General features: G+C 39.6%; 7 protein-coding genes across 7 annotated transcripts; 3 read left to right on the top strand and 4 right to left on the bottom strand.

The window, feature by feature from the left end:
* Positions 1–1,071: 1,071 nt before the first annotated feature.
* PCOAH_00046320 (Uncharacterized protein) lies at positions 1,072–1,731 on the bottom strand (the record flags this gene model as incomplete). The annotated part of the gene is made up of 1 exon (XM_020061416.1): positions 1,072–1,731. One exon carries the CDS (start codon positions 1,729–1,731, stop codon positions 1,072–1,074), a length of 660 nt encoding a protein of 219 aa, XP_019916467.1.
* A 1,217-nt stretch (positions 1,732–2,948) lies between these two features.
* PCOAH_00046310 (Uncharacterized protein) lies at positions 2,949–3,881 on the top strand (the record flags this gene model as incomplete). The annotated part of the gene is made up of 1 exon (XM_020061415.1): positions 2,949–3,881. The coding sequence occupies one exon, from the start codon at positions 2,949–2,951 to the stop codon at positions 3,879–3,881; it is 933 nt and encodes a 310-aa protein (XP_019916132.1).
* Positions 3,882–4,503: 622 nt separating this feature from the next.
* PCOAH_00046300 (Uncharacterized protein) lies at positions 4,504–5,527 on the bottom strand (the record flags this gene model as incomplete). The annotated part of the gene is made up of 2 exons (XM_020061414.1): positions 4,504–5,015; positions 5,212–5,527. The coding sequence occupies 2 exons, from the start codon at positions 5,525–5,527 to the stop codon at positions 4,504–4,506; spliced, it is 828 nt and encodes a 275-aa protein (XP_019916186.1).
* Positions 5,528–6,687: 1,160 nt separating this feature from the next.
* On the bottom strand, positions 6,688–7,239 carry PCOAH_00046290 (Uncharacterized protein; the record flags this gene model as incomplete). The annotated part of the gene is made up of 3 exons (XM_020061413.1): positions 6,688–6,778; positions 6,899–6,983; positions 7,191–7,239. 3 exons carry the CDS (start codon positions 7,237–7,239, stop codon positions 6,688–6,690), a joined length of 225 nt encoding a protein of 74 aa, XP_019917006.1.
* A 1,485-nt stretch (positions 7,240–8,724) lies between these two features.
* Positions 8,725–10,121, bottom strand: PCOAH_00046280 (Uncharacterized protein; the record flags this gene model as incomplete). The annotated part of the gene is made up of 3 exons (XM_020061412.1): positions 8,725–9,219; positions 9,383–9,531; positions 9,695–10,121. The coding sequence occupies 3 exons, from the start codon at positions 9,798–9,800 to the stop codon at positions 8,725–8,727; spliced, it is 750 nt and encodes a 249-aa protein (XP_019916289.1).
* Positions 10,122–12,470: 2,349 nt separating this feature from the next.
* Positions 12,471–15,921, top strand: PCOAH_00046270 (Uncharacterized protein; the record flags this gene model as incomplete). Its single annotated transcript, XM_020061411.1, has 7 exons — positions 12,471–12,525; positions 12,771–13,057; positions 13,273–15,005; positions 15,168–15,285; positions 15,445–15,509; positions 15,655–15,715; positions 15,850–15,921. The coding sequence occupies 7 exons, from the start codon at positions 12,471–12,473 to the stop codon at positions 15,919–15,921; spliced, it is 2,391 nt and encodes a 796-aa protein (XP_019916346.1).
* Positions 15,922–18,278: 2,357 nt separating this feature from the next.
* On the top strand, positions 18,279–18,944 carry PCOAH_00046260 (hypothetical protein; the record flags this gene model as incomplete). Its single annotated transcript, XM_020061410.1, has 2 exons — positions 18,279–18,415; positions 18,839–18,944. 2 exons carry the CDS (start codon positions 18,279–18,281, stop codon positions 18,942–18,944), a joined length of 243 nt encoding a protein of 80 aa, XP_019916160.1.
* Positions 18,945–21,376: the final 2,432 nt, after the last annotated feature.

The following is a 21,376-nucleotide window of genomic DNA, read 5'->3' as shown; positions in this document are numbered from 1 at the left end:
CTTCCTTTTTTTTTTCTCCTTCCCAGGGAAGATGAACAATGGACAGATGCATGCACGCACCAAGCATAAGAGCGTAGAACGCGTACAGTAATAATAACATCGGGGAAGAAAACCAAGCGCATGCTTTCACTTTTATGCACAAGCGCGTACATCTACGTAATATATGCGTACACGCGTGTACGCCCTTTTTGCACCCACGTCGATTCTAAACCATAGGCAATTATAACGCAAAATGAGTACGTGTACTTTTTTCATCAAAAAATAAAAAGTACACCAACAGGTAGAGTGTGCTTCCTTATTATGCTGTACGTATTTTTTTTTTTTTTTTTTCTACAGGTAGCCAACCTACTTGTAATAGTTCACTCCTCATTCTTTAAAAAAAATATCATGTGTTTTAATAGTATGCCCGTAATCCATTCATGTTAAAAGCGCCAAAATGGAATCTTAAATTGAAAATTTTGTGAACAGAAAGTTTTAAAAAAAAGTCATTACACGGCGAATGGGGTGTAATGGCATGGGGCAACATACTGTGCCGTGGGCCACGCGTAAGAACACCAAAAAAGTGGAAAAAAAATTGTTAAAAAATGAATAAGCAAATTAATAAATGGGGAGAAAAAAAAAAAAATGGGAATAATTTTTCAGCTTAAAAATGCGAACGAAATGTATGCATCCCCCTTTTTGTCACATCCCGCCGTGGACCCACCGCACGTTGCCTTTTTCACTAAATGGGGGAATTCCCTTAAATGGCCAAGTGGCTCCTTTAAGCAAACGGGCACAAGGAAACCAAATGCTATGCAGCCGAAAGGGGGGAATACATACATACACCTCCAAATGTGTAAACATACGTTTATACGGAGGTATGCTTATTTGTAAATACGCTTAGCGCTATGTGCACAAGCGAATCCCTGCCTTGACGAGAAGGCCCACGTAACTCGTCATATCTACTGCGCTCGGGGGTAACTCACCAAAATGGATCACAAAAAAAATAATAAAATAAAATTATCGTTTATAAATGAGTTAATGCACGTACACAGGCAGACGGGCGCCTTCCCCCCCTGAACCAATTTACTTCTAAATCGAAATAACCGTAATGAGAATAATCAAAACGATAAATATGAGGAGGGAAAGAAAGCGGACAAATCTATCTGTGACAGCCTCTTTGGCTATTTCCTTTAAAGTTTCCTTTGCACTTGAAACATTCGTATCGACGTCATCCACTTTGTCCTTTACCTTTTTCAGTTTTTCATTCTGTTCATTTAATTTGACTGCAGCTTCTCTCGTTATCTGCTCCGATTCGTTTACCATCATTTTCATTCGAAGAATAGACTCCTCCGTTTGGTCTTGAATAAAGTCCCCTATATTTTCCATATCCTTCGCGGTCACATACTTCACCCTACTCCCTCCTTTCATTCGATTGGCTTCCTTCTGTGCATAGGAAATTTTACTCTTAAGAAAATCGAACTGCATGTTCAAATCCTCCAGAGTGGCCATTTTTTCCTTTATTTTTAAAATATAATTATTCTGTTCCTCCTCAGGTAAATTACGCATCTCGATGAAGTGAGCATCTTTGGCTGTTTTTATTCTCTCATTCAGGAAGTGGATGTCGTCGATACACTTTTTCGTTGTCCTCTCATCATTTCGTTCCGATTCTTTTTTCAAATCGGACAGTAATTTCCTATAATCCTCCAACAGATTATCAATTTCGTCTATGTAGAAAAATAAGTCACTCATTTTTTGGTTCTCTCCACAAGGGGGGATGTTTCCGAGTGGTGGTTGCCCCCCTCAGTTGCGTTTTCACTTTGGGTTGTTATGAAAATTACACGCCCGTTATGTCTCAAACGGTTACTCTGTCCTTTTTTCCCCCAAGGGGCATTAATAATTGGTTGTGACATGTATGCTTGGCGGATCAGCCTGTAAGGCCTGCATATGGACGTGCCACTCCTTTTTGGGACCCCTCTTTACGTGTGCTCCTTCCATAAGCTGCTCCCTACCGCGGGCGCATTTTTCACCAATCCTCACGCACCTGGAACAACTGGTAAAATCACCAAGCAACAAAAAAAAGAAAAAGGAACAAAGAAGGGATAACTATTAAGCGCTAAATATAACATACAAAGTTGCCAGCGCATAAAAAAAAAAAAAAAAAAAAAAAAAAAAAACGGCCTAAACATTTTCGTCGAATGGACCAACTGCAGTTGCGTAAGAAAGGCTAATGAATTCACCGAAGTGGCGTTCTGGTGGACGATCATAACATAAGGAGCACACTTCGAACGTGCAAGTTATTCTCGTCCAGTTCTGCCTTTTTGTTTAACTGTGCGTCTGCTTAAGTGCCCTCTTGGCATACCACCGCTTCGCACTGATGAAGAAAGTGCACTGGTCGTTGCTCGTGAGGTAACATATGTGAGCGCTAGGTGATAAGTTGCGGTCGAAAGAGCGTGTACTTATGCACAAGCGCAGGAAGTATACATTATTTTTCGTCCGCATAGCGTTGGAAAGCGCCTTCACCTTCTTTTGCAATTCCCCTCTGATTTTTACTTTGAGGGAAAAAATTGGCGCCGTATTTTTTGCAAAACTAGCAGGACACAACATATGACGCCGGGCAAAATTTATCAATTCGAATGCGGCATCACGGGGGAATAAAGATGTAAAGAAATGGGCGCGGAGCGACCAGACTAACCATCGCTCGCGAACGGGTCTCACACCACGTTTCCCACTTCAGCACAATTGAAATGCCAAGATAGAGCTTTTATATAACCCTCCCTTTAAAGCAAATATTCTTGCACGTTGCCACGGTGTTGCAAGCAGTTTGCCAGACTTGGAGAAAATGCAGAAAAAGTATAAGCCGCTTAAAACGTAGAAACCGCTTTAAACGCAGAAATTACCCAAGGAATGCGCCACCAGGTACCCACAGGACCAACTGGAAGAAAATAAAAAACAACTATGTCCCCAGGATGAGCAGCCCTATCAATTATTCCAAGTTTGACCAGATCGATGTGAGCTCGTCAGACGACGAACGGAAAAGTAGGAAGCCTCAACTAACAACACTAGGGAAGAAGGACAAAGTTGTGCTGTCGCCTAGCGGATTAACCATTTTGAAAGGCGGAGATGGAGAAATAAACGGCACAGGTGTGTGCAAAAGCACCAATCAGGAAAAAAACGAAGCGCACATCGAAAGGGAATCCCTCGGGGAGACCAAAAATGGTGTTGCACAAACGGATAAGAACGAAGATGCTCTGAAAAATAAAAGAAATCTGGAAAATATGATAACAAATGGAGCTGTTGTTCCCTTTAAGTACATATGGAATCAGTCGGTACAAGAAATTAACGCTTATATTGCTTTACCATTGTACACGAAAGCAAAATCGCTAGTTGTACAAATAAAGGAAGATAAAATGGTTGTTAAAAAGGTTGTAAAGCAGGGAGAAGCAGCACATATTAAGGATGTACAAAGCACAAATGGCACTTCCAACCATGAGGAAGTGCTAATTGATAGGACATTCCCCTATAAGGTAAGCGAGGATGAAGACACCCAACTGTGGGAAGTAAAAAACATAAAAATAAACTGGGAGGACATTTTCCATCTCGCTAATAAAGTGAATAATCAAAATTTACACTTCAACTTTGGAGAAAATTCAATCGAGAAGGAAGAAACATTTTTATGTATTAATATAAAAAAAAAATACGACTTTGAGGGCTTCTACGTTTGGTGGGCATGCTTATTCAAAGATGATCAGCCAATAAACTTATCCAGCTTGCCAACTCGTAAAGCAATGAGCAACACAGGGAGCAGCAGCACGTCGTTCAAAAATATCTGGCAAGAAGCCCATGAAACGTTTAAGAAAAACATATCCAAAAGGGGCCTCCCCCGTCGTGTCGATCTGTGACACACTCTTGAATAGGTAAAACAAATAAGGGATGCACACGAATTTTCTAAAATTAAAAAAACGATGGAAATATTAAAACCATTGCTTCCCAACACAGACCCTGTTCTTATGAAAATCTCCTCTGTGAGTTTTTTATTTTTACGACAAAGTAGTTAATAATTTGTAAAATGTTTTTTTTTTTGTGTGTACACTCCTTTTTTTTTTTACTAGCTCATCCATTTGTCCATTTTGATTCTTTTTAAAGATTTCTTCCAATTTGTTTGTACAACCCTCCCTTTTTAAGCACTTTAATATTGTCCATATGGATCCTGCACATTTTAGCACAAAGTGGGGACTATATAAAAGCTCAAAAAATTGACATTGGCATAATGCTGCATTACGTACGGGTAGAATGGACCTGTTCGATGCATGATCCAATATTTTAAAAAGAAAAGTCGTCAAATAAAAAATAGGAGCCGTGCTGGTAATCTTGGGGGAAATATTAAAAAAAAAAAAAAAAAAAAAAATATCACGCTTAGATAGCTACATAGCTAGCTGGCTAGCCAAAAGTCCCAACCATTGTTACACAAATTAAAAAAAAAACGAAAATTCCGAACACAACGGATCGGACCCATGTGGACGTTCACTTTACTGTAACGTTTAAGTATAGCGGTATGGAATCTCTCAGTAACATCCAATGCGCGTCTGTTATTGTGCATAGAACAACTTTGTCAATTGAATTCATATTTCTCTTCTCCTTCAAAAATTCGTAAATTCCTTCCAAACAACACACGACAACGTCATGTCTTTTAAACAGGCTAATACCGCTGCCAAGCAGGGGAAAAACAATCGTCTTAAGGTTATTCATTTTTGCTGTTAATAGGATGTCCTCATAACACTTTTTTAACTTTGCCGTTTCGTTATAGTACGGTTCGACCACATGTATAATGCATTTGTATGCACTGTTATGCCCTTTTGTTATTAGTATGTCTTTTCCTTTATGTTCCTCTCGAGCAGTTTCCATTTCGGTGAAGAGTGCGTCTCCACATGTTTTTAAAAAATTACCTGAACAGTCATACCCGTTTCCTTCCTTCGTCAATTCGAAAATGTGGTTTGTTCCGTTCACGGCTGCGTCGCCTCGCAGGTATGACAAGTCTGCAAGGGGGTGAAAGGAAAGATGCAATGAAATGGTTATGCGTACACGTATGCTCACATGTGTGCGTCATACACCAGCCAGGCTGCCTTCCACCTCGAAGCACTCTTCTGTACACGCCCGAACCTCCCACCCCAGGTGAGATGCAACATAGGGACATAACACCCCCTGGGTGTGGCACAATTTAAGCATGTGTACCTCCAAAGTGAAGAGCCACTTTGCTCAACATATTGTCCGGATTTTCATTTTTGTTAAAAACAGGAATGTTCTTCACGTCAACAATTTTGTGCACATTTTTAATTGTTGGATAACTCTGAAAAACGTCGTGGTGTCTCTCTTGTAAGAGAAGTTCCACATCTTCTATTTTGTTTAATTCATGGCTTTTTATTTTTTTGCTTTTTATCAATTTACCGACGTTGACATTTTTGCTCGTTTTAAAATTACACAAAAAGGGTTTATTCAAGGACGAGGCGGTATGTATGGTACCCTCTTTCGTTAGCTTAAAAAGAAACATCTTCGTCGATAAACTGCTCTTTGTTCTTTAACAGTGTAGATATGCATTCTTAACGGGGGAAGGTGTACTCTTTCACATTTTGGCTAAATAGTTATACACTGCGGGGTTACCTAGGTAGGAAAAAAAAAAATTCTTCTCCGCAAATTATGCCAACAAATTTTGCTACTCGCGAAAAGTTGCATAAATTCACCGTTGGGGAAAAAAAAAAAAATGAGTGAAAGGAAAAAAAAAAAAAGACTTTCCGCGGGCGCAGAACATTTGTGCGCTTCTCACCCCAGTTTGCGTGGAAAAAAGAAGGAAATGGTGAAGAAGCACACCTGTTGATGCACATACTAGTGTATGTGCTTAAGCGCATATATCGCTTGACATGTACGCCTTAACGATGGGAAATATTTTGTAGCTGAGGGGATGGAGAGCCATAAAGAAACAGAGAGAAAAATTAACATTGCACGAACAGTGGGGGACATGTGACCTCTCCCAAACACACATCCCTTATGGAACCTGAACCAGTGCACCATTTTATGCATTTGAACAAACGTGTAAACAGCTAAGTGCTGTCTGTCTACTCGCTCTCTCATTCTTTCGCTACACCGGCGCCAACCTCTTCATCCCAACCATTTATTACGTAGCGAAAGGTACACTGCATAAAAGGAAAAGACTCAATTGCGGATGATCCTAAATTGGTCATAAAATGCAAAAGCATATCAACATCTTTCGATGTGTGTACCACTCCGTTCAGCCGCCCCCAAAGCGTAACCTCTATACCACCTTGAGTCACCAAAACTGTGCGAGGGCAAACACTGCCCTATGTCTCTCCCCCTTTTAATGCATAAAACATTAAAAGCGCAACGCCTAGCATGTTATAGTTTTGTGTTCCTAATTGGTTAAACCATTAGCGGTTTTGTAAACGATGAGTGTCCTTGTCATCAATGCAAGGAAATGTAATGCCGTACGAGTTAATATGCGGTCTTTTATGCTCCCCCAGATGGTCACCAAATAGGGAGAGCAGAAAAAAAAAAACAAAAAAAAAAAAATTTTAAAATGCAAATAATGGAGAAAATGCAAAAAACAAATAACTACCAGTCCTCCACTTAAACCCCCAATATGTACATTTTCAACACTAGAAAAAAAACAAATTTACATGCGGCCATTAAAATTGGTCATGACTTGAGTCTCTTCAGAAAGTGCTCCCACGAGTTCGAGAAGAAGGAACACCTTTTATGATGAACGTAGTCCAGCATGATGTCAGCCCTATGAGATGTTTTTTTGGGAAAAGGGGTGAAGAAATCAACGTGTGTGTTTTCCGCCTTAGCAACCCGTCAGATTGTTTTGAGTGTTATGTGGTCGGTGGGAACTGCCACTCCTGCTTACCACTCCTTCCTCCTTTTCGTAGTACAAATGAACCACGAGGCGGTGCAAATTCCGATGAAATACAAGCTCATTGTTAGGCTCCTTTCTGCAAAAGTGTAAAAAAAAAGGGGGCATGCAGATGTACGTCACTGATGTCTATGCAAATTTTTGTCATATCCCCGAGGTGTGGCTCTTCTCCAGCGTCTGACCCTCCACAGTCGGATAGCATACAATCGTGGAGCGCTCGCAAAATTGCCTCCACGTTGTCCCCAAAATGGCAACAAAAAAATGTGTCACCGCTTGGCAGCTTTACTTATGTTCCCCATGGAGGATCTTTCCTTAACGGCCTCTTTTTCTGCCATGTTCGAAATTGATTCACCCTCAGCTATGTACAAATTTTAAATTGTCAAAATGGGGAAAAAAAAAAAAAAAAAAATATTTCTGTACAGAATTGTATGTAGATAGGGGGAAAGGCTTAAGCTGCAAAGTTCAACCGATGCGCTAAATTGTGTTCCTTTATTTTTTTCCTTCTTCCTTCTTTACCCGCTTCACAAATATTCTTTCTTAACCCTTTCCGAGTTGTTATTCCTGTGTGGCTCTTACCTTCACGGGATGCTACATTTTGCTTTTTTCACCTTTTTGCTGCCCGCCGGGGAGGAACAAAAAAAAATAAAAACTGTCAAAATAATAAAACACCGCGCCACTATTGCACCATGCCGTAACACACCAAACTCAGCGCAAAACGAAATGTGCGCTGGCGAAACCACATAAAAGGGAAAGCATTGTCTGCTGAATTTTCCTATTTTTTTTACACATAAAATTGGCGCAAAGCTGAATTCCCATTTTCATTCGCATCCGTAGAGCCGATCATTTTAAAAGCGGGAGCTGTTCTGTTTTTAGGGGCTGAGGGCTAAATGCTCACATCACAGTACGAAGCCATATCACCTTTTACCATTAATACGGCGGGATATGCATGCCGCGCTTGTTTTAAAGGCTGGACTGGAATCGGCGAAAAAGTCCATTTTGCCGTGCAACGTATAGCTTTGTGTGCGCTTGATGTTCCTGCGCGAATGTTCATTTGCTCATTTGCTCATTCATTGAATCAGAGTTATATTAAAATCAAATGGAGTTGTGTTGGTGAAAAAGATAAACGTATTAAAAAATGGGAGGCAGCCACGCGGACGCGGCAAAAGTGAAAAAAGAATAACGCGCAAGCAACAAATTTTAACTGGTGAAGTAGTGACGGTCCGAGTTCTGTTCTGGCAGAGTGTTACCATTTGCATGAGCGCAACACAGCCCGTTTTCGAAGGTGTGGGAATCACAAAGATTACTTTCGTAGTGTCGGAATGTAGAAGTGCCCCTCCCCACGCAAGCGCGCCATTGCTGCACAGGAGTATGTGAGCATGGATATCTGCATGTGTGTGTCTTGTATGCTTCCGGTGCTCGTACATAAAGCTCGTGTACCCCCCCTTACGGCTGCGTAAAAATGAGTATCATTGGAGGCCAGATGGTGGGGACACGCGCGTGGGGAGTGAGAGAAACAAAAAAAAAAAAAAAAACGAATCGGGTATGCAGGTAGACGGATATCAATGAGCGGAATAATGAACAGGTGGGCGAAAAATTACCAAAAAATAAAAAAACCCGCTTGCATCGCTCGGTTAAGGCGAATGTCGAGGACACGCATATGGGCGAGCGTGATCCGGGTAGTAGCTATGTCATAGGACTCATGGCGGGACGGTGTTGCACGCTCCAAACAGCTTGCGTGCTATTTTGTCATTTCAATTTTTTTTCCCTACTGCAACAATCTGCTTCCTCTGCCTCCTCTGCTGTGACCTGCAAGCGAACCCCTACTGCTGCAAGAGTTTCTTCTCCTGCTTTTCGATATTTTCAATGCTCTTCTTCTCCGACTGCAACTGATCCATTATGCTCAGTTCCTTATCGCCGTTTAACTCGTGCTCCGAAGCGTACTCCTCCAATTTTTGCGAAAACTGATCGTACAGCGCATTTATAACTGGGGTGGCTACGCTCCTTGCATCATCGTCCAAATTCTTGGTGACCTCTAATGTCTTTTTTCTCCACAAGCTCAAATGCTTTCGGATGAATTTAATCGCTAATGGGATGACCAAACCTGTCATCATAACTTTTAGGAAGTGCTTCAGCTTATGTTTGTGCTTTTGGTACAAATCGGATAGTTTTGTCTTAATTTTGGATCCCAGTTTTTTTAAACCCTTTCCGAATTTGCTGGCGTGGAATCTGTCTTTCAATTTTCTGATAAACTCGTCTTCGATGAGTGCCATGTTGTGGCCTTTATATGCTGCCGTGTCGAAGAGCTCAGCATCGTTCTGCGAAGGAAGGGGGGGAAGGAATAAGGCGGCCATTGGTACGAGCCATGTACATAAGGGAAGCTCATATATGTACGAACAAAGCGGAGTGTACATAATTCCACACCAATACATAAACTAGCACATGGACACGTATTTGCCCACCACGCGTTCAGCTCCCTACCTCGAGAAGAACCATCATGTTCTCTGCTCCTGCACCGCTTGATATATCATTCTCCAATCTGTCGACAATTCTGGTAGACACGATATCTACAAATGAGTCTAACTGATTTTTCCATAGCGTTCCCACTTTGTTCGAAAGTTGATTGCCAACTATAAGGGGGGAGGGAAGGGGTAAAAAAAGAGGGATAATTGAAAAGAACGAAAATGAATTTGTTTTTCCTTTGTCCACTTCGACTTAAATTGGAAGTGTGTATATGTGCCAGTTTGTGGCTCGTTTGCTGGGGAGCTCACACAAATGAGGCGACACGCTTACGTTCGACGTATGAGACTGGATGGAGGCTGTTAGAATTGAGCTGGATGGCCCGCAGCTGTAGGGCCAAGGCCACGATGAGACCGATGTAACACACAAATGATTTCATGATGGAAGACACACAAAGGAGGTGGGTTAAAAATGAAGTTAACAAAAGGGGGAGGGAGTTTTAAAACCGGCGGAAAGGCGTTTAAAATGTAACGCCGTCAATGTGGTTGGGAAAAAGCGTAGGCTTAAATGGGAAAGCATAAATGGCAAAGCTTAAATTGTAAAGCATAAGATGAGACATCAGTTGAACCATCGGTTAAAGCATATGTTGTGAATGAACTGCAAATGTCGCGAATATGTAAGCTATCATTATCAAGTGAAGCAAAATTAAAACATAAAATCGGTGAAAGTGAATGTCTACAAGAGGTTCGCATGATTATATAAATGTGTGCAAGTGCAAAAAAAAAAAAAAAATAAAATAAACGAATAACCAATAATGTTAATTGCTTTCAAGTTTTCAGCACAAAAAAAAAAGACACTTTTTAATTCGTCATGAAAGATGAAATTAAATAAAATCAAAAAAGGGTGAAAGGGACAAAACAAAATGATGTGTGTTTAATTATATTTAAATGTAATGAAAAAAAATCAAAAGAAACAAAGGAAAACGAAATCGGGAGGAATAAATTCATCATTTTTGAGCTAACATGTAGTTTTTTTTTTTTTTTTTTTTCAAACAGCCATTGTATTATTGAGTGGAATTCCTCATTGTTCTTCATTATGTGCGTCCACATGCACACATTATTTTAGCTAGCTGCTAAATAGTATGGCTTAAAAAAAAAAAAAAAAAAAAAATGAAGAACCCTGTTGTTTTTTGAATGCAAGCGTAAAAAGATCATCTTTAAAATTAATTAAAAGTTCATTGCATTTATAAATGCTATTATGCTGTAATCACACAGGGCTTTTTTTTTTTTTTTTTTTTTTTTTTTTTTTTTTTTTTGCATGTTGCATTTTGGCTCATTGCCTTAAAATTACCTTTGAAAATATGAACAGGACAGGCATAAAATTGGGCTTATATATCTGTCTTTTTGGCTACTATGAATGACCTTGGTTTTTCCGCCAAAAAAAAAGGTGGTACTTCACATTTTGTATATGCTCCTCGCAGTGTGTACCTTCTGCATGTGTTGGCTTATTTGTCCGAATTGAACATAAAACGAACCATTTTGGACCTTTTAGTGGTGTAACTTTTTTTATTATTTTTCAAATTGGAATTGAGTCATATTCTGCTCACTGTGTGTAGATCACCACGCGGATTGGAACGGTTATAATATAAAAAAAAAAAAATTCCGATTTGTCATTTTGGCTACTTCGGCGGGAAATTATTCAATCTCGAAGTGGAAAATAAAAAAAAAATAATAATAATAAATATTGACGTAAATACAAGCCTACGCCGTGTGCGCGTTTACCCTTTGGGAAATGTTTTGAAACGCTTAAAAAGCTTTTTTTTAATTTGGAAAACAGCCAGAACAGACAATAAAAAAAAAAATATATATTTTTAACTTCTAATCTGTGTATACACAGAAATAGCTGTTTTTTTTTTTTTTATTTGGGGGTGTACAAATTTTAGCCCATTCAACTGTTCAGCTGTTACGTCTCAAGTGAACACCAATCTTCGCGTCACTACGCCGGGGAAACCTGTCATGTCTTAAAAGTTGCCTATCAAATGTCTAAATCGAAATGGTTATTATACAAAAAGGTAAACAACTGTAGGTCTCCCCCTACATACAAAACGTTTTTCTCTCCTGTATGTTATTTCTCCCTTTCAATTAAAAAAAAAATCCTTAAGACAGACGTTAAAACTGGTTTTTCTTACATTTGACATATTTTATTAGCAATTCCCGCAGCACAACGGGTAGCTTCGCTTTGTCCTCCAATTTGCGCTAACGCACGTGGATTTATCCCAATCGCACCCATTCCACCTCACAGCCTACCGCCCACTGATCTACACACCGTGCCACCCCAACTGTCATATTAAATAAAAAAAAATTCCCCAATAATGAAACGCTCGTACTTTCCATTTACATTTTTAACTTGGGAAAACGGTTTCATATAAACGCCAGACGATTACGAAAGTCGGCGCCTCAGCGAGTCTTCAACCAGATTTCCCTACCCCCCTTATGAATTTAACAAAATCGATTTTTTCCGCTGAGAGTAAAACATTACACCTTAACTCCTTTGGCTCGTGTAATTTTTTGGCGTAAAGTTTACCTTTGGATTTTTGAAGCAATGCCAATTTTTTTCTTTCTTATTTACATGGATATGTACATATATACACATATATACGTGTACATATTTACGCATGTATATATTTTCATATTCACGTATGTATACACATTAGCGTGAAAAAAAATGTTCTTAGTATTTCCACATAAAAATATGCGTAAGCAAATGTCCAAACGTAAAAATGTTCATATTCATATCGCTACTGTACAGTGTGTGCAAAATTTTTAATACGCCAGGGAAAAAATAAAAATGTAAGAAAAAAAAAAAAAAAATTACTGACGAAAGTGCCATTTTGTCCTTTATTGGGCGTTTAAAGTATTGGAAAATTTGTTTTCCGCAGATCCTAAATTATAGCATTACTTTGCCACTTGAGCATTTTGTTATTTTCCGCCCCCAATTTATTGTTTCCCTTTTGCTGCATCCCACTTGCCGCTTCCCATTTGGCGTCCCTCCACTTTGCGGGCCAACTTATCACATTTATTGAAAGATAAAACGCAGGAGGAAAATAAAAATGCCTACTATAGGAGAAAAAAAGTATAGAGACAACACGAGCACCTTTATAGACGGTACTATGCACATTTTTACGATAATAAAAGATTATCAAATGCTGTGACGTGGCGAATTTTATTCCTGCCCTTCCCCCCGTTACTTCACAAATTACAGCACCGCACAATATCAGGGGGGGAAGGCGTACAAAAATGTCGCCTTGTTAAACAGAAGCATAAATTGGCGGATGCCATATGGTCCCTCACATTTCATTGTAAAGCAATTCCCTCGACGTTCATGCGACCGTCCCCATCCCCCCTCACAGACGCAAGAAATTACAAAAGAAAATCGATTGACGAGCACGATGAATGTTCTTTTTTTGAAGATTTACTCTACCTAAATCAAGAGAGAAAAGATTCCCAAAATGCGCACAATGATAATTTATTTGTTAATGTAGAACTTGGTTCAACTCGAACCAGCGCCATAGGTCTGAACGCAGTGAAGAATACCAGCTATGCAGAGAGTAAGATAAAAGAGTCGAGCAGTGTTAAGGGTTACCAAAATGTTGGCACCCCCGGTGAACTTAGCCTAGAGTCCCCCCTGAACGAAATTGTAAGTTTGTCCGTTCGCCTGTTTTTTCGTCTGTTTGTTCATCTGTTCGTTTTTTTTTCTTCTTTTTGCCAAACTTATTCTTACCTTCCCCCCTTTTCGCACACACATTTCCGTGCGAGGGGTGAACCTCTGGTAGAGGAGTCCCCACACGGAGTTATGCTTCTCACCATGGAAGTTTATTTCTTTCACTGACACCTTTGCTAACCGCCCCGCAGCAACGGTACCAGCTGACCCTACTGAAGAAGAGTAACCCCGCGTGTCCAAAAGCGCCAAAGGTATCGATCGCCAGTGACAACCACGAGGGAGAAGTCCGAAATGAAGATAACTATGTTGAAACAAAGCTCAAGACAGCCAGAGATGAAGCCAAAATAGGTATCTCTTTAAAGGAAAGTATACATCCTTTAAATAACTCTACCCAAGGGAAAATGCAAGAAAGGCACTTGATGATTAAACCGAGACGGAATTACAACGATCTGCATGCAAGCCAAACGGATGACTCGAACGAGAATAATCAAAATGTGCACAGATCGAATGAGGAGATATCTGGTGGGAAGGACGCTGTGGTAAGATGTAACCATTACTTGAATGGACAAAAAATCGCACCATTTGTTGACCTGAAAAAGGGGGATAGGACTAATCAACCAAATAGAGCATTCCAGTACGAAGGGGAAGAGAAAAAAATTATCACCCCAAATAATAGGTCCGCGAAAGAGACCCTAAACAATGGTTACTTCCCCAAAGGGGCAACGTCCCATTGGAACGATGAAACTGTCGTATGTGACAAATTGAGTAGCCAAATAGGTGAAAGGAAAAATAAGGCAATCCCCAATTCAATGGGCGAACTTGCGTTTAAAAAAAGTGGTCTTACGTGTAGGGATAATTTGTTTGACAGTTATAGTTATGCCATGCGGGGGGGGAGTGCGAACATGGATGAAACGAACGATGCGTATGAGGCGAGTGAGAGGAACAACCAGATCGAGGGATGCGTTGACCAGCGGAAAGGATCTACACGTGACGCTCTTAAAAAGACGCAACATATGGACGACCAGTGCGTGATTTACAAGAGAGAAAGACATGGTGAAAAAAAGATGCTTGAAGAAGACCACACCAAGGAAGAGGTTCCCGCGAGTCAGTTTGGAAGAAACGGTGCCAATCGAATCAACCCCCAAGTGGATGCATATGAAGCAACAACCTCCAGGAAGGAAATAAAAATTACACAGAAGGACGAACCGGCCCAGTCTGTTCTTCACATTTCTAACCGAAGTGCCATACATTTGCAAAAACCCGCTAATGTAAAGACAAATATTAGCCATGTAACTAACGAAAAGAGCATAGCGCCTAACTTAAAAGTGCCTGAAAGGTCAGTTCCCCACGAGAAAGAAGCAAGTAGCGTTTCGCGAAATCACACACCAAATAAGATCACCAATAAAAGTATACCGAAAAATTTAAATGTCAGCTCAAAGATAAAAAATGATAAAGCGGTGACGTACCTCACGTATGAGGATATTACCGACTTTGAATTCGAAGTGAACACAGAGACCATCCACGATATGGTTATGAAACTGCTACAAATCACCAAAGATCAGGAATGGACAAAGCAAATAGAAAATTTAATTAACTTAAGAAAAATTTTTAAATTTTATCATAAATTATTTTTTGATAATCATGCAAAAGAGTTAAGAAAAATAACGAGGTCTATCATTGAGCTTTTAAATAGTCCCCGATCTTGTGTGTCCAAAAATGCGTTACTATGTTTGTCCGAGTTTTACTCCATTGGGAAGAAAAGAATGGATTGTACTTTGGACGATGTTATCCTCCCTTGTTTAAAAAAGGCCCACCAGACGTCCACGGATTTTCTGAGCAGCGCTGCGAATAATGCGCTTCTTTCTATATGTAACTCGTGCACGGAGAGCAAGCTTATTTTGCACTTTGTGAAGATAATTACCTCGTAAGGATAAATTGGGGGAATAGCAACAGAAAAGGCGTGCGCGCATCGTGGCCCACTCGGCCAAAGAACTAATTGGGCGCACTCGGCCCTTTGGTTACGTATGTTTCACTCCAAACAAACTGTGTATATGTGCATGTGTGTGTGTACCCCTTCCCCCCGCAGGAAGCAAAAGACCTACAACCTGATATGCCTCAAGTGCCTAATCGCGGTCATAATAAAATTTGAGGATAACATTTCCAAGTTTAAGGAAATTAACAAACTGATAGAGGCCCTTGTGGAGGTTGGCTTTCGAGGCGCGTCATAAGCTTTTCGCCCATGGGAGTGAATGCCTTTATGTTCACGGATGCGTGTGTTCCATCGGAGGGCACTTTTTTTACTACGTCTTTTTCCTCTTATAACTGAGCCATTCATGCAAGTTTAATAAATTTCCCCATTTTAGTGTACCGCAGAGGGAAGTGCGGAGATGAAGTGCACGGCCAGAGTAGCCTTGGTCGTTTTGGACAAGTAATGCATTTGAAGTGGGGAATGTGTCCGCCCTCTCCCCAATGTGTGTATACATATTAACAAGCGCATGCAACTGCTATCCTCGATGGGGGCCTCTCTCACCTCTACTCACGTTGCGTGTAACTTTTCCTTCTGCCCGATTCAGCATATGTCCAATCAAGCAAAACGGCAGCAAGTTTCACATTCCCGTGGATAAAATAAAGAAGGTGAGTCCAAAGGGTATTCTGCACATAGGGAATTTAATCACATGTTCATTCATTGGTGCGTTCATTTGTTGCTCATTGTTGCTCTTAGCCCTGTTTTATGCGCACATTTTCTTTTCTTCCCTTTCGCGTGCCAGATCGAAGGCCTAACGGACCGAACGTCCGAAAGCGAAATCGACACCGTGCTGGGGAAAATCAAATTCAGTTGAGGCCCTTTTGAAGATTTAACCTTTTCAGGCATGTGTGCGAATGAGCAGAGAGGCGCATGCCCAAATGGGAAATACATTTGCGATATTTTTCCTTTACAGTTATTAATTTTTTCTCCTTCTTATTAACTTGTTTTTTGTAATTGGCTGTTTGGGCGAGTTTGGCTTTTTTTTTTTTTTTTTTTTTTTTTAAATCGCGGTGATATTTCCCCGTTTGTATTTGAATTTCCCATATTTTTTGCTTATTAATTTTGGGCTGCTCATTTTCTCTCCATTTTAAGCGTGCCTCAATTTTTTGGCCACCCGGGGGGAAGCCTAGTTCCTCCTTTTTTACCTTTACGTAGCATTACCATTTTCAGAGCGCAATTTTTTTTTCCCTTATTTTCCTTTTCAAGTTGACTCATATTTTTGTGTGCAGATTTGATGCGAATTATTATATAGCTGCTTCTTTAATGAGGGAATAACAATAAAAAAAATAAAAGGTGAAAAAGCCGTAGTGGCAATAAATGTAACAGGTAAAGAATGTTTTAAAACTGCTTTCCAATTTTTAAAGACCCGACAGGCGATTTTATGCCTTTGGGGAATAGGCACACACAAGGGTGGGGAAAAAAAAAATGCAAAGCAAACGTCTCATTGCATTGCCAACCTTACTGCACCAGAGCGAAATCCTTGAAACTTTGACACTCATGGAAGTAAAGTTAGCACCTTCATGTCACGTCGGTTCGTTTGTGTACGTTAAGGGGATAGTGCATTATCTGCTTTCTTTTTTCATTTTTTACATGACATACTGCGGAAAAGATATTTTTACTCAGGAACACTCCACGCATGACCATTATATTCCTTTTCAATAATTTCCTATTTGTGAAAAAGGTACGATTAATGAGTGATCTGCATAGGAATGCTAAAATATATATATTTTTTTTCTTTATATTCTTTGAGTGCACGAGGAAAATAAGCCAGGGGAACTCCGCCTGACTGGATTTGTACCGAATGATAAACGCAGGGATGTGAGTGGTTGAACAGGGAAAAAAAAAAAAATAATGATAAAATAAGCAGGAGAAAAAATATGAAGATAAAAATTATCAAACAAAGGAAAATAAACATGCATGATAAACATTGATGTTTAAGAATAAATAAAAAGAAGCCCTTTGTCCTGGAGGCACAAGTGCGCATGTCTGTTCGTTAAAACGTAGGAAAATCTGGAAACACCATATAGTATGGCACGCTTTATACATTATTTTCATAGGGGGACTAAAAAAAAAAAAAAAAAAAAAAAAAAATACTACATAAATGTGCACATATATAAAGGGTCATATTTCCATGCCGTGAGTGCACTCCTTAGGGAGGGTGCAGGGCCATGTATACCTTGCCGAAGCGAAGCGGAGATGGCTCTAGGGCAAAGAGGTTTGTCACTGCGTAAGCTCTTGTGCACTGCTATATGCCTTAGTGGTAAGCAAACGATGGGAATACCAATATGCATGCGCACGTGGCATATGAGTATTCGTAAGGATACAAAAAAAATATAATTTTTATCCATGGACTGGCGTGGCCGGAAATCGGATGGTTGCACTATCGCGCTACCCAATTGTCGTGTTCCAGGATAAGTGCCAACAAATGAGGAAATCAAACACCAATGGAATGAGAGCCATTCTGTAAGCCCTCAATGGAACGAACAGTGAAACTCAAAAGGAAAGAAAAACCAAAAACGAAAATGCGGAAATAACTTTGGCCAAACAAAATTTGTGCAAACTGAACAGGAAAAGTGCATTTTCCACGGTAATTTCAATAAGCACAATTATCCCCTTTGAGTGTAGACAATCGAGCAATTTTGGCAGATCCAGCATATTGCCCTTTTGTTCACGCTTTCTTTTTATGCCATTTTTTTGTTCAATTTTTTTTGTACCATTTTTTTGCACCATTTCTTCTTCTTTTTTTTCCCAATTTGAAATTTACGCATTTATAGCTGACAGGCTTTTAGCCAATTTGGAAAAAAAAAAAAGGTTTTCTCAAAAAAAAGAATTATTTCAACATTTTTCCAAGTTCCCCTAAGGTTGCAATTTACGTTTGCTTATTTTTTCCCTTTTTTCCATATTTATTGGCGCATTTTACTCGTATTATTTTTTCGTTTTTTTTTTTTTGTGCCTCCCTTGCGCCCTTTATTCAGGATTTCCCCACCGCATTTTCCACCTGAATTTCCACTTAATTTCTCACGCATTTTCCACCATTCGCGTAGCAGTGTTTTTCCCTCCTTCATTTTTCGTTTAACCCCCGTTCAGTTGTTCCGCCCCCCCTGCGTGTGCGCAAATTCGACAACTTAGCAACTTCACATTGATTAACCAGAGATTCATCAATTCTCGAAAATGGTTGCAAAAAAGGGAGGCGCAAAGGCAATTTCTAAAAAGGGAACAACTAAAAATGTCACGAAATCCACTAAGGAAAAACCTGCAAGGAGAAAGTCAGCTGTGCAAAGCAAACAACCTCTGAAACCAAAAAAATTGTATGACAGATGATAGATCATACGGCGTAGCACGACGCGACTTAGTGAATGTGCAACTGTTACACCACTCACGTGTACGATTGCACACAAGTCCAGTGTGGGAATTTTTTTTTCTTTCCATTCTTTTATTTATACATCAATGCTGCTATTTCTTTTATTTTATTTATTTGTTTTTTTTTTTTTTTCCGTGTGTGTAACTAACCATTTGCGCATGCTCCCCTCCCGCATAAACAACTTTGCAAATTAATCATCCATCCATAAATAAATACTCTTCCACGTTACATGCACCATGTGTATATAAACATTTGCAATGTGTGCCTCCAAAGATGGGCATTCCGAAAAGTTGCCTGTGCAAGCCATTTTAATAAGCCACATTAACACTCACTTTTTTTTTTTCTTTTTTTGCGCTATCCTTCATTGCAGAATTAATAAGAAGGAAAAAGTCATCAAGACGAAAAAAGAAAAGCCATCCGCCACAAAAAAGGTGAAGAAACCAGTTCCAAAAAAAACCATAAAAAAGAAGAAGTAAAAAAAAAAAAAAACATTGAACAAAGTATTGCCAATGCACACATCACATTTTGCACATGCATAAGCAGTGACAAACGGATCGAAATAATTTTTTTTTTTTTTTCGAATCGGTATTGCAAAAATATTGTAAAAATATTGCAAAAACAATGTAAGCACACACAGCAACAGTGCATTTAGGGATAACACACATAAAATATTTTAGCACCACAAATGTAAGAGAAAAAATGGGAACCACGTATCGTATCCCTTCTCAGCTCATTTGGGGCGAATAAATAGAGCCCTAATCAAATAGGGAGTTTTTTTTTCTCCTGCACTTTCCCTGTTGAGGTGTTCCCTTGACATACTTGCACGGAAATAATTATATGATCACATTTTTATACTTACATGCTTATGCCACCCCCCTTTGCTATATTCACTTGCACGCACATACACACTATCATGTGCACACGCTTACGTGATTATCTCATTAGCAATGTTAAACGTCCTTAAAATTCAGTGATGAGTGCTACACAATTGTAAAAAAGTGTGTTTTTTTTTTTTTTTCTTATCCATCACCCCTTTGTCAATTCGTGTCCAAAATAATTCTCTCAAGTAAAACAGCATATTAGCCCTTCTCCCCCCTCCACGTGTGCGTACATTCACGTTGTCCATATCAAAAGGTGAAGCACTTTCTTTTTTATGAAGAAAAAGTGAAATGCGCAAAGTGGAAACTTAAACATCAGTGTGTTCATTTCTGCACTTAAGGAGCTTTGCCATTTGCACGGTTCAAAAATTTGGAATGAAAAAAAAAAAGGCTCGCCATTACGTGGCGTAAACCAGACACATGCTTGGTACAAAGGAGTAAAAACGAAACAAACTCTCCCTATTACGTTGTTGTTCCTGCCCCTCGTATGATATAAAACGATACAGAGAGATGGGAATGTTTTAAAAGAAATGATGCAAACAGGTATACAAACAGAGCTATAATTCGTTACACATTAGCTAATTTGTGCATCCCAGGGGGGGGAGAAGAGGAAGCACTTTCATCGTTTTGTTGACTCACAAAAGTTATTACTTTTATAAACAAGAGTGTGCTTGTCCTTGCAGAAATAACACCGCCGGACCAACGCCTTCTCGTAACGGCGCGTTCGGCCGCTCTGGAATTTGTTCTCTCACCAAATGAACGGCTAATTGCTATAAACGGATTAAAAAAGGGGCATTCTTTTTTTTTACTTTCCCGTGTGAAGGAACTCTTTTTCAATTCTTGTGAACAATTTGTAATGTACCAAATGGGGGAGCGCGTTTTCGCCATTTTTCTTCACTTCACTGGGTGGTAGGGGGAAAGATTAAGGTTAGCTATACGGCGCGTTGCCCCCCGCGGTTATAAATGTTACCCATCCTTCATTAGACGCATCTGCTCCATGGGAACCAACGCATTGCAGCAGTGTGTATTCACATGGAAAGTCCAAACACTATGTGATTATTTTTTTTTTTTTCATTTGGAACCATTCACATGCTGGTGACTCGCACAGATTGGGTGATGTATCCACCTCACATGCTTCACCCGTTCGGCATTTTTGGGGTAACCTATGTTCACCTATTTGGCTGCCATGCAGAAACTGGTTGTGCAGATAATATGACCAGCTACAACATTGCCATGACGTAAGGATCGCAACTACAGGGGGAGTTTTTCCTTTTCCCCGTGCGAAGGTGGCTAACACGATGAGGGGTATAAATATGTACTTATATAAGTACATGTACGAATAGGCACTTATTCACGTGGCATCCTTTCTTTTGTATTTCCATCCATTTGGAGAATAGCCCCCCTCGCCAGTGTATTTATTTGCATTCCACTAGTATGACGTTTCCATGGATGCTCTTTTGACACACCCAAGTGAACTTTGTCTATGCTCATTTGCTCTCCCCCTGGTGGAGGAGAAATATTTTGTCTGACCATTCAACGAACCATTTGATTAATGTAAATTCACGACACTGCATGCGGGTCGTTCAACATTTGGATGTGACCACATATGACACACAAAAGGGTTGCGCGCAGAAGTTGTAATGATTATTTTGCGAACAACCGATGGGGTCGCGAAATTTCACTTCCCCCTATGTGCTCAAATTGGAAAAATAACCTAATAAAAATTAAAGAAATTTTTGTGTAAATAAGATTTTCCCTTTTTCTTTTTTTTTTATTTTTACGTACCCGTTGTGGTGTCATAGACGAATTAGTTTTTTTTTTTCCTTCTACTTTCCAAAAAAAAAAAGAAAGGGAAAATTTTAGAAAAATATATTTTTTTTTTTTTGAAAACATGACAAGTGCAGTTTCTCCCAAGTGGGAAAATTTCTTCTTTTCAACGTTTACAAAATATAACGTTTTTTTTTTTTCGATGGTTCCCCCCCAGATGGACGTTAAATGAAAATGGGTCAGGGGCGATCACAGGTATATAC

Source organism: Plasmodium coatneyi, chromosome 12 (genome assembly GCF_001680005.1).
Source record: "Plasmodium coatneyi strain Hackeri chromosome 12, complete sequence".
Lineage (NCBI taxonomy): Eukaryota > Apicomplexa > Aconoidasida > Haemosporida > Plasmodiidae > Plasmodium > Plasmodium coatneyi.
Note: the sequence above shows the minus strand (reverse complement) of the source record. Positions and strands in the feature narration are given on the sequence as shown.